Here is a 12927-nt window from a genome sequence, read left to right as displayed (position 1 = left end):
GTGTGTCTTGAACCCAGAGCTTCTGATTCATGGGAGTTTTGCCCTCTGCGAATTGACACCAACATGCAATGTAACTGTACTCTTTGTGACATTGAAAGTAAAGTAGTTCAGTAGCTGCATTGCATTCACAACTCTAAGATACTCAACAAATACATTTATGAAGAGCCAACTGGAACCAACAGCAGCACTTTCATAATACTAATCCTTCTCTAGTGGTAGAAAATGGGCAAATTGATTCTACTTAGACTTCCAGTAATGATCAGAGAGAAAAGATCTTAATCCAATCAAAATGAGATAGATTTGAATGCACGTCCCAGAGCTCAAAGATGATATTTGTAATCCACTCCATCTGACTCGCAAACACGGTATATATTATAATGCAAACTCAGAGCAAACATTCCTTTTTTTGTGTAAGAGGTGGTGAAAATTTGAATATCTGGAGGACATTAAATTTAACTGTGGTGTTTCTGGCAGTTATCGTTTGATGTTAACCAACGTTTTGGAAAGTAATAAGCTAAAAAATTCATAAAACTATTCAAGCCTTCCTGCTTACCACAGATTAGGTAGGCTTTTTTTTTTGTGGGACAGGTAATGCTTGCTACTAGATTAGATTCCCTACAGTGTGAAAACAGGCCCTTCAGCCCAACAAGTCCACCCGACCCTCCGAAGAGTAACCCACCCAGACCCATTCCCCTCTGACTAATGCACCTAACACTGTGGGCAATTTAGCATGGCCAATTCACCTGAGCTGCACATCTTTGGACTGTGGGAGGAAAACCCACACAGACACTGGGAGAATGTGCAAACTCCACACTGACAATCACGCGAGATTGGAATTGAACCTGGGTCCCTGGTGCTGTGAGGCTGCAGTGCTAACCACTGAGCCACCGTGCCACCCAGACCCAGTGCTCCTACCCTATATTTACCCCTGACTGATGCAGCTAACCTACACATCCCTGAACACTGAGTCACCTAATTTGAATCATCTGCACATCTTTGTGAGTGTGGGAGGAAACGGGAGCACACCCACCAGACACGGGGAGAATGTACAAGCAGACAGTCACCCGAGGCTGGAATCTGGGTCCCAGGCGCTGTAAGGAAGCAGCGGTACTACTGAGCCACCATGCCGTCCCATTGCTATTGTTATACTTAACAGGCAATATGGCGTTCACAGTATCCCCACACCAACCCTCTGAAGAGCATTCTACCCCATTCCTATGACCCCACATTTCCCATGGCTAACTCACCTAGCCTGCACACTATGAGCAATTTAGCATGGCCAATCCACCTACCCTGCACATCTTTGAATAGTGGGAGGAAACCAGAGTAAACCCACGCACAGAGCGAATGTGCAAACTCTATGCAGACAGTCACCCAAGACTGGAATTGAATCTGGTACCCAGGTGCTGTGAGGCAGCAGTGCTAACCACTGAGCCACGATGCCACTCTAAGTCCAAAGACAGTAAGAAATACCAGAAATGGTCAGCAGTTCAGGCAGTCTTTGTTGAGATTTGTCCTTTCATCAGTACGGGTAGTAATTAGAGAATGGGGTTGAGATGTGTAGAGAGACAGGAATAGGAAGAAAGAAAGGGAAAGTTCTGTGTTGGAAAGGAAGGCAATTTCTTCATGAGATGTGGGTATTGCTGGCACTCATCCTGTATCCCAAAGCCCCTTGGGAAGGTGGTGGGTGAGCTGCCATCTTGAATTGTTGCACTCCATGTGGTTTGGAGAGACTGTACCGTCCATGCTGTTAGGCAGTGAGTCCCAGGATCTTGAGACAGCGCCACTGAAGGAGTGGCGATCTCTGGTCCCTCTAATGTTTCCTGATCCCACACACCCCTCTGAGGGCTGTGAGCTGCAGTGGTTTCAGGAACCAGAAGACAACGTTTCTGCTTTCCAGTTGTTGAGAAAACACCTTCCGGGTGGCTGTCCTTCCCGCGCAGCATTGACGGAGACGGAGTTCCTATCCAGGATGGTGAGTGGCTTGAAGGGGGACTCGCAGGCACCGTGCTCCCATGTATCTGCTGCCCTTCCCAGTGGTGGTGCCCCAGCTTCAGAAGGTGATGTCGAGAGATTCTTGGGGAGTTGCTCAATACAATCTGGTATATGGCAGGCACTGCTGCTGCAGGAGTGATACATTCTTAATCTCGCAAGGAATTAAGGGATACAGGGAGAGTGCGGGTAAGTGGGGTTGAAATGCCCATCAGCCATGATTGAATGGTGGAGTGGACTTGATGGGCTGAATGGCCTTACTTCCACTCCTGTGTCTTATGGTGGCGGGGACAGAGTGAAAGTGTCACCTGGTGGATGGGGCACCTATCACATAGGCTGCTTCGTTCCTGAATCATTTCCAGACTGAAATGGTTGGTTCCAGTTACTTTCCTGGTCATCAGTCAACCTCAGAACGAAGGTGGAAGTTCTCCCAGTGTCCGGATGAGTGGGCAACACTGATCATCTGGTCATTGGTGCTGTTTGCTGGAGCTTGCTGTGTGCTAATTGGCTCCCGCTGTTCCTGTGCTACACCAGTGATGCACTTCAGAAATACTTCATTCCATTGTAAAGTGCTGTGGTCACGGAAGATGCTATTAAATGCGATTCCTTTAAGTCCTTATTATAATTTGGAGGCTTTTAGACCATTGAGTGGCTCGGTGGCTCAGTGGTTAACACTTCTGCCTCTCAACGCCAGAAACCCAGGTTTGATTCCAGCCTCAGGCGACTGACTGTGTGGAGTTTGCACGTTCTCTCTGTGTCTGTGTGAGTTTCCTCCGGCTGCTCCGGTTTCCTCCCACAGTCCAAAGATGTGCAGATCAGGTGGATGGCTATGCTGAATTGCCCATAGTATCCAGGGATGTGTCGGTTAGGTGCATGAGTCAGGGGTAAATGTAGAGGAATGGATCTGGGTGGGTTACTCTTCAGAGGGTTGGTGTGGACTTGTTGGGCCAAATGGCCTGTTTCCACACTGCAGAGATTCAATAAATTGAACTGAGCCCAATATAACCTTCCATCTCAAAGAAAATGGAAGATGGCGACACTTTTTACTGAGGAGCCTTCCAAGGTTGCTTCCTAAGTGAGCAGTGACCTTCCCCACACTGGCCTGACCTAGAATGGTATTTTCTCTGAGTGGGGATTTGTCCCAACCTTTCTCTGACCACTGCTGACCACAGCAGACCAAGATTTCATTACATTACAGTATGGAAACAGGCCCTTCGGCCCAACAAGTCCACACCGACCCGCCGAAGCGAAACCCACCCATACCCCTACATTTACCCCTTACCTAACACTACGGGCAATTTAGCATGGCCAATTCACCTGACCCTGCACATCTTTGGACTGTGGGAGGAAACCGGAGCACCCGGAGGAAACCCACGCAGACACGGGGAGAACGTGCAAACTCCACACAGTCAGTCGCCTGAGGCGGGAATTGAACCCGGGTCTCAGGCGCTGTGAGGCAGCAGTGCTAACCACTATGCCACCGTGCCGCCCACTCATTGTATCCCTGACCTTTTCCCTCTTCCAGGGTACTGGAAGGTTCCTGACTGACGTACCTGAGGGAGGTGACGGGAAGCAAAAGGACCTTTAAGACAAAAGGGGAAACCCCGTCCCAATTTTAAGGTCAATTTTGATGAGATGTTGCTGACAGGAATTCTAAATGATTTGGAGATGCTAGTGTTGGACTGGGGTGTACAAAGTTACAAATCACACAACACCAGGTTATAGTCCAACAGGTTTAATTGGAAGCACTAGCTTTCGGAGGGCTGCTCCTTCATCAGGCAGTTGTGGAGAATAAGATTGTGAGACACAGAATTTATAGCAAAAATTTACAGTGTGATGTAACTGAAATCATATATTGAAAAGGACTCAGATTGTTAAAGTCTCTCATCTTTTCGAATGATCATGTTGGTTTCAGTTCTTTCATATTTGAATCGCAGAACTCTTTTTAAAAAGTTACATTCTCAGGTGCACTTTAACAATTGGTGTCATGTCGGCCCAGATAAAGGTGTTAATTCCCTGTGAGGCTGTCTGTGTCACAATGTTCAGACTGATTCTAATCTAAAAAAACAGATTTACAGAATCTCACATGGATTCATGCAGTTTTTGAGCAAAGTAAAATGTAATTCTGCAAATACAAATTCACCCCACAGGCTGATATGTGTGTGTGTGTCCATTCTAATGCCTATGCTCTTTCTCCATGAAGTCATTGGCTCGGAGCCCCTCACCATCCTTTACACCTCGTGCTACTGGGCTGCAAAGTCAGGAAGACATGACTCTCCCAGGAAAATCAAAAATCAGCTCTCGACCTTGCTCAAAGTACCTGTGGCCTGTGTCATTTCAGGTCAAAAGAGCAGAGAGGGAGGTTTGGGGTGCGATCATGCTACTACATCACATGATCACGCCACTATGTCACGTGTTCACGCCTCTCTATCACGTGATCATGCCACCACATCACGTAATCACATGGCTTTGCAGCATTCTGTTTCATTGAGAAAGTTGTCACACCAGACAAACGGTCACCCAGAGTGTAGGGGTGAACCACAAGTCCCTGAAACTGATATTCAGCAAGAGAAACGCTGAACAGACTGTCCCCTCAACTCGAGGTCCAGGTGTGCTGAATGTAGCTAGTGCCTTCCCCAGCACCTTTAACCACAAGGTCGGACTCTCGTCGCATGGTGGTGCTGAAATCCATAAGAAGGAACCAGCTGGATGTGGAGCCCAAGGTGAGACCACAGTTCGGAACCAGGCATCAGCTCATTATTCTGTGGTCAAACGTAGACATCATTTGGGGGCGGCACTGTGGTTAGCACTGCTGCCTCACAGTGCCAAGGACCCGGGTTCGATTCCCACCTCGGGCGACTGTCTGTGTGGAGTTTGCACGTTCTCCCCGTGTCTGCGTGGGTTTCCTTCGGATGCTACGGTTTCCTCTCACAGTCCAATGATGTGCAGTTGGCTGTGGTAAATTACCCATAGTGTCCAGGTTAGATGCATTAGTCAGGGGCAAATGTTGAGTAATAGGGTAGGGGAATGGATCTGGGTGCATTACTCTTTGGAGGGTCAGTATGGACTTGTTGGGCAGAGTGGCCTGTTTCCACACTGTAGGGGTTCTATGATTCCTCCCATCAATTCTGAGGCAAATTGTGAAGTCAAGTGAAAGTAGCTAGTTGGACTGATAGGTTGTCTACAGAGTAAAATCTTTGAGAGCAATTGGCAGAGGAGCAGGACTCGAGTGAGAGCCTCTTTAGGTGGCACAAAGGCTCAGTGGTTAGCACTGCTGCCTCACAGCGCCAGGGACCCGGGTTCAATTCCACCCTCGAGCGACTGTCTGTGTGGAGTTTACATATTCTCCCTGTTGTCTGGGTGCTCGAGTTTCCTCCCACAGTCCAAAGATGTGTAGGTTAGAGTGATTGGCTGTGCTAAATTTCCCATAGTGCCAAGGGAGGTGCAGGCTAGGTGGATTAGCCATGGGAAATTGGGGGTGGGTCGAGGTGAGAGGTTCTTCAGAGGGTAGGTGCAGATTCAATGGGCCAAATGGCAACTTTACACAATATCTGGATTAAGCATGTTGCACACTGTGGGAGAGCATGGCTAATTTGTACCTTGATTCGAGCCCCTGCCATCTCCTTTTATTCCCTTTCTAGAGAACTGCTCCCATTCTTAATGAAGTTGGCACCAACTGATTTTGGTTAGGCGTTTTGTGGACAGCATTTCTCCCACTGAGCCTAAGCTCCGGGTTCGGGTTCCAATCCAGGACTCGACGGCCAAGGGAGGAGTGGGGCCAAATAGGTTGGATAACAGCTTCTGTGAATCCTTCTAACACAATGGCAATAGCAGACAGGAAGAGCAGGAGAGATTCCTGATCTATCACATGATAGAGACAACCTCGGAGCCTCTACTGACACTGTCTGTAGCTCCAGGCTACCACATGCATGGGAGGTAATGGCCTAATGGTATTATCGCTGGACTGTTAATCCAGCAACTCAGGTAATGTTCTGCGAACCTGGATTCGAATCCGCTCTGATTAATGCAATAAAAGTCTGGAATTAAGAGCTGATGTTTCAGGTTAAACTCCATCTGGTTCAGTCATGTCCTTTACGGAACAAAGCTGCTATCCTTACCTGGTCTGGCCTACATGTTACTCCAGACCCACAGTAATGTGGTTGACTCTTAAACTGCCCTCTGGGCAATTAGGGATGGGCAATAAATGCTGCCTAGCCAGCGACACCCAAACAATACATGATTCCCACAGCAACACAGACTCCCTAAGTGAACAGTGACACACCATTTACTGATTATTGCAGGAGAGTCTTCCACAAGTAGGAACAGGAATTGGAATCCCTTGTTAAATGGAAGAGGGTGGCCTATGTAAAGATGAGGCGTGTAGGTTCAATTGGGGCGATTGAGAGTTATAAGGTAGCCAGGAAGGACCTGAAGAGAGAGCTAAGAGCAGCAAGGAGGGGACATGAAAGGTCCTTAGTTGGTAGGATTAGGGAAAACCCAAAGGCTTTCTATAGGTATGTCAGGGATAAAAGAATGACTAGGGTAGGAATAGGTCCAGTCAAGGATAGTAGTGGGAAGTTGCGTGTGGAGGCTGAAGAGATTGGGGAGACACTGAATAAATACTTTTCATCAGTATTCACTCAGGAATAGGACATTGTTGCCGATGTGAATACTGAGTCACAATTAAGTAGAATGAATGGCTTTGAGGTATGTAGGAAGAAATTCTGGAAAGGGTGAAAATAGATAAGTCCCCTGGGCCTGATGGCATTTATCCTAGGATTCTCTGGGAAGCAAGGGAGGAGATTGCAGCGCTATTGGCCTTGATTTTTATGTCCTCGTTGTCTACAGGAGTAGTGCCAGAAGACTGGAGGATAGCAAATGTGGTTCCCTTGTTCAAGAAGGGGAGTAGGGATAACCCTAGTAACTATAGGCCGGTGAGTCTCACTTCTGTTGTGGGCAAAGTCTTAGAGAGAATTGTAAGGGATAGGATTTATGAACATCTGGATAGGAATAATGTGATCAAGGATAGTCAGCATGGTTTTGTGAAGGGCAGGTCGTGCCTCACAAACCTTATTGAATTCTTTGAGAAGGTGACTAAGGAGGTGGACGAGGGGAAAGCGGTAGATGTGGTATATATGGATTTTAGTAAGGCGTTTGATAAGGTTCCCCATGGTAGGCTACTTCAAAAAATATGGAGATATGGCATTGAGGGTGAGTTGGAGGTTTGGATTAGGAATTGGCTGGCTGGAAGAAGACAGAGGGTAGCAGTTGATGGTAAAGGTTCATCTTGGAGTGCCGTCACTAGCGGTGTTCCGCAAGGATCTGTTTTGGGACCATTGCTGTTTGTCATTTTTATAAATGACCTGGAGGAGGGGCTAGAAGGTTGGGTGAGCAAGTTTGCGGATGATACGAAAGTCGGAGGAGTTGTAGACAGTGAGGAAGGATGTGGCAGGTTACAGTGGGATATAGATAAGCTGCAGAACTGGGCAGAAAGGTGGCAAATGGAGTTCAATGTAGGTAAGTGTGAGGTGATTCACTTTGGTAAGAGTAACAAAAAGATGGGGTACTGGGCTAACGGTCGGATACTTGGTAGTGTGGATGAGCAGAGGGATCTTGGTGTCCATGTACACAGATCTTTGAAAGTTGCCACCCAGGTAAATAGTGCGGTGAAGAAGGCATATGGCGTACTGGCTTTTATTGGTAGAGGAATTGAGTTCCGGAGTCCTGAGGTCATGTTGCAGTTGTATAAGACTCTGGTGCGGCCGCATCTGGAGTATTGTGTGCAGTTTTGGTCCCCATACTATAGGAAGGATGTGGAGGCACTGGAACGGGTGCAGAGGAGGTTTACCAGGATGTTGCCTGGTATGGTAGGAAGATCGTATGAGGAAAGGCTGAGGCACTTGGGGTTGTTTTCATTGAGAAAAGAAGGTTTAGGGGTGACTTGATAGAGGTGTACAAGATGATTAGGGGTTTAGATAGGGTCGACAGTGAGAATCTTTTTCCACGTATGGAGTCAGCTATTACGAGGGGGCATAGCTATAAATTAAGGGGTGGTAGGTATAGGACAGATGTTAGGGGTAGGTTCTTTACTCAGCGAGTCGTGAGTTCATGGAATGCCCTGCCAGTAGCAGTGGTGGACTCTCCCTCTTTATGGGCATTGAAACGGGCATTGGATAGACATATGGAGGGTAGTGGGCTGGTGTAGGTTAGGTGGGCTTGGATCGACGCAACATCGAGGGCCGAAGGGCCTGTACTGTGCTGTATTCTTCTATGATCTATGTTCTAGGCCATTCAGCCCCTCAAGCCTATTCTGCTATTCAGTAAGATCATGGTTGCTCTATAGCATAACTCCGTTAGCCTTTGGCCCACGTCCCTTAATACATTTGGTGTAACAAAAGTTCCTCTATCTCAGAAGTAAAATGAACAACAGATCCAGCATCTACACCATTTCGAGGAAGAGGGTTGTGTAAAGAAATATTTCATTATTTCTGAGTGGCCTGGTCCCGATTTGGCAGTTTACAGCCCTAGTCCCAGAGTCCCACGGCAGATGGAACATGAAATATCAGAATTAATAAGAATTAACATGAGAGGCATTTGGATCGATGGTAATTTATTGGATATTGACTGATGTTTAATGTTATCTCCTGGGGACATTGCAGTTATTGTGTGCTTTTGGAGTCCAATTGCATTAATTTAATCAAAGCTCTCAGCACTGTGTGATTTATGATCATGTCCTATGTGTCATTTACACTGTTCTGGGAATCAATTGTAAAAGGTTCCTTGATACTTTTGTGGTGATGAATGAAAATCTTTTACCTCATTGCAAGAAAGTTTACCTGTTCAGTGCAGAATAAAACTATTTACTTACAAACGCGGCGTCACAGGTGTTAAAAAAAAGCAAAATCTCTTCTTTGAAGTTTTTGAATCTAAAGGAAAATTATGAACATCCCTCAACATTAACAGCCAACAACTGACTCGAATGATCTCTTTGATCCCGGTTATCCCTCAATGTTACTTGGCACAATCTAACCATGAAAGGATGGAGGGGAGAACATGACATAAATTCATAAAAGTGGCAAAATGTTGGGTGTTTTTAAAAGAAAATGCTTTCGTTAGGGGGTGGAGTAGTGTGTGGAAAAATATCAGAAACGTGATCAAGTTGAATACTTACAGAAGATGAAGTCCTTTTAACCCATCCTGAACTATCCATCCAACCCATGACACTACAGGACCATTTCTTAAATTATTCCAGAGTCTTCAAGAGAACTTGCATTTATATACCTCTTTTCACTTCCACAGGACATCCCAGTGTACCAAATTAGCAAAATGTTACATTGGAAATGTAAACACTGTCAGATAAATAAATGTGGCATTCGATTTGTACATGTGTGGAATCTTGCTGTGAGGTGAATAATATCTGTTTTGGTATTGCTTGAGAGTGAATGTTGATCAGGGCAATTAGTTTGAGTTTGTCTTCATCAGGGTGTTGTATTTGACATGGAATAACATATGTGTATCTGTTTATTCTGGTATTGATGAAGCCAACAGACATTTGTTACAGCTAACCAACATTTCATTCCTCAGGCACATAAGTGTCTGGGCTAATATTAAGCCACTAGCTTACAACAAGGAGTGTGCTTCCAGTAGAGTGAGAGGCTTCATGTGATACTGGAGTACAATGAGGTATGAGCCCTTCAGAGCACACAGTGATAATATCATGAGCATGTTTCTTAAAGGCATATTGCTGTACTATTGACTGTGTGAAATAAGAGAACAGCATTGGCAAGTACACCACACTGCTCGTCTTCAGAAAAGTGCCGTAGGATATATTACTGCTGAATGATTGGACTCTTTGATTTATTCTTTCATTATTTCCCTCCCTGGGTCATGCTTCATCTGAAGTAAACCACTCCTCGGTCCAAATATGACCGTTCGTCAGCGTAACCAATTTCATTCAGGGTGAAGTTGGATGGTAGATTAGGAGATGCTTTCATGCTGTGCAGGACTTCACAAACAGGAATATTGTCCTCCCATCCATCCCGGGATAGAAAGGGCAGCGTGTGACAGAGAGCACAGGTTCTACACCCAATATCCCACCTCCACATGAAGGGAGAGCTTTAGTTCTTTTCTCTATGTTTCCCTCTGTTTTGAAGAACAGTGTAGTCTGCTACAATTCCAAAGCATTGAAGACTAAGAGACTGACATTTTTTCTTTTTGTATTTCCAGCAAATCTGGCTACGACAGACATCATCTTCCTGGTATGCTGTGTTCCATTTACAGCCACACTGTATCCACTGCCCAGCTGGGTATTTGGAGACTTCATGTGCAAATTTGTTAACTACTTACAGCAGGTAATGAGTGGCCGTCTCTAGTTGATCCCCGATTAGCAGTGGATTGGGATTGGTCTGTGCTAATGTGCAGGGTGGACTCAGTTTATACGGTCTACAAGCTGGTGGTAATACAGAACAAGTGAAATCCCAGAGTGAAACCCAGCGTGATAGATCGTAGGATTACTTTTTGCAGTTGGTTCCCATGATGGATAGTAAGATCTATATTCACAAGAGGCTGCCAGTGTTCTTGAACAAAAGAACACAATGTGAAAGAAAAAAAGCTTAAGTTTAGAAAAATCTTAACATAAACAGCAAAACAAAACTTTGACCTTTTATCCACAGCAATATCCTTTATAGATACTCAATCCCAGAGAAATACTAACTCTGCTAATTCAACGCTTTAGTTGGACTAATAAGTTATAAAGGTGCATTGCTTAAATTTGGATGGTATCCCCTTACGCAGAGGAGATTGATGGATGATCTGATGGTGGGGTTTAAAGGATTTCATAGGGAGAACTATTTCCTTTGGAGGCAGAGGAATGATTATATAAAAGGGAGCCGATTGTAAAATTGAAGTTAGTGCAGGAAGCACCTCTTCACACAAGAATGTGATTGGAAATCTGAAACTCTTTCCCAAAAAATGCCTGTTGATTTGGGAAGGTGGTTTGATCCTTCATCACTGCAAGTTTCACTGGGAATGGGTGTCAAGAAATACCATGAATAACCAGGATACAAATCAGGCAGATGGCCAATTACTGTTCTAATGGCCCTTTGAAAAAGAGGAAGGAGATGTGTTATGGACCAGACCAACCACCTCAAACTATTCTAAGTAGCTAGCCTCGACCCTCACCTTTTCTTATTTTAAAGATGTGAAATGCCATATTCCAGATGCAATGTGACGTTAAGCAAAACAGAATTTATTTAAACACTGCAATTGAAGTACAACTAAAGAAAGAAGGACTTAGAATAACTTAACTCTATTGGAAAAGTTAACCGAATCATAGATACATTATGATGCAGTACAGGCCCTTCGGCCCTCAATATTGTGCTGACCTATGAAACCAATCTGAAGCCCATCTAATCTACACTATTCCATTATCATCCATCTGTTTATCCACTTACCATTTAAATGCCCTTAAATTTAGCAGGTCTACTACTGTTGCAGGCAGGGTATTCCACACCCTTACTACTCTCTGAATAAAGAACCTACCTCTGACATCTGTCCTATATCTATCACCCCACAATTTGTAGCTATGTCTCCTTGTGCTAGCCATCACCATCCAAGAAAAAAAGGCTCTCACTGTCCACGCTATCTAATCCTCTGATCATCTTATATGTCTCTATTAAGTCACCTCTCAACCTTCTCTCTAATGAAAACAGCCTCAAGTTCCTCAGCCTTTCCTCATTAGACCTTCCCTTCACACCAGGCAACATCCTGGTGAATCTCCCCTGCACCCTTTCCAATGCTTCCACATCCTTCCTATAATGTGGTGACCAGAACTGTATGCAATAGTCCATGTGCAGCCGCACCAGAGCAGATACAGTAACTTTTACTGATGCACTGTTCCAATATAGTAACATCCCATCAACACACCCTTTGGGGAAAAAGGTAAGTTCAGAAAAAATAGATTTGTATCACACGTAACCCAGCAGTAGAGAGAAACTCCAGCTTCTAGCTGTGACCAAGAGAGGGAAAAGATAACCTTTACTACTTCAAGTCCACAAAAGCAACTGCCTAAAGCTAAACCTAAAACTGAAAAAAAAACCTACAAATCCTGGGCTGTGAGAGCTGGCCACACCCAGCCAGTCAGCTTCTATTGTTTCAACTTTTTAAAAAACCCCAAGGCCTCACAAGCTGTTTACTTTCTTACAGACAGCTCGGTGCCTCTCATTCAATCTGTTATAGAAAAAAAACCAGGACAAAATGACCTTTTAAAGCCACACTATTGTCACAGAAGGCACCTTTAATAGTGCAAAGGCCACTCCAAATGTAACCCCTAATGAGTGTTGCTATTTGCCCTCCCGCAATCCCACCAACACCATTTCTGTCTTTTGCTTTAGGTGACTGTCCAGGCGACATGTATCACGCTCACTGCGATGAGCGTGGATCGTTGTTATGCGACTGTTTACCCTCTCCGGTCACTGCGTCACCGTACTCCGAGGCTAGCGATGGCGGTCAGTGTGCTTATCTGGATCGGTGAGTGTGACTAAAAATCGATTGACATCATGACGTTGGGGTGGGGTACAAAGAAAAAACGTTTGGAGGGAAATAGGCCAAGTGCAGGCGGCGGGTCTAGTTTAGTTTGGGATTATGGTCAGCATGGACTAGTTGGACCAAAGGGTCTGTTTCTGTGCTGTCTGACTCTATAACCAACATCACTGACACACAGAAGGTCAAGGAAGACAGAAGATAGAAGTTAACTTTCTATTTATCCCTCTCTAGCACAGAGCTGGAGAACTCCCTCTAGGATGGGTGGGAAGAGGCCAATCAGCATCTGCGTCAGTATTCTACCCAGACCCACCCTGCATTTCCCCATGGCTAATCCACCTCATCTGCACATCCCTGGGCACTGCGGGTAATTTAGCATGGCTAATCCACCTCATC

At 45.3% G+C, this 12927-nt stretch overlaps 1 protein-coding gene across 1 annotated transcript in view; it reads left to right on the top strand.

Moving 5' to 3' along the window:
• Nucleotides 1-12927, top strand: part of LOC122552448 (G protein-coupled receptor 54-like) — a 34739-nt gene that overhangs the window by 16202 nt on the left and 5610 nt on the right. Inside the window, exons 2-3 of the mRNA XM_043695179.2 lie at nt 10219-10343; nt 12384-12519. Coding sequence (XP_043551114.2) covers nt 10219-10343; nt 12384-12519 — 261 coding nt within the window. The remainder of the gene's footprint in view (nt 1-10218; nt 10344-12383; nt 12520-12927) is intronic.

Source organism: Chiloscyllium plagiosum, unplaced genomic scaffold, assembly GCF_037043375.1.
Source record: "Chiloscyllium plagiosum isolate Xiang-an unplaced genomic scaffold, Cpla_swu_hap1 HiC_scaffold_45, whole genome shotgun sequence".
Taxonomy (NCBI): domain Eukaryota; kingdom Metazoa; phylum Chordata; class Chondrichthyes; order Orectolobiformes; family Hemiscylliidae; genus Chiloscyllium; species Chiloscyllium plagiosum.
This window is presented reverse-complemented; position numbering and strand designations above follow the sequence as displayed.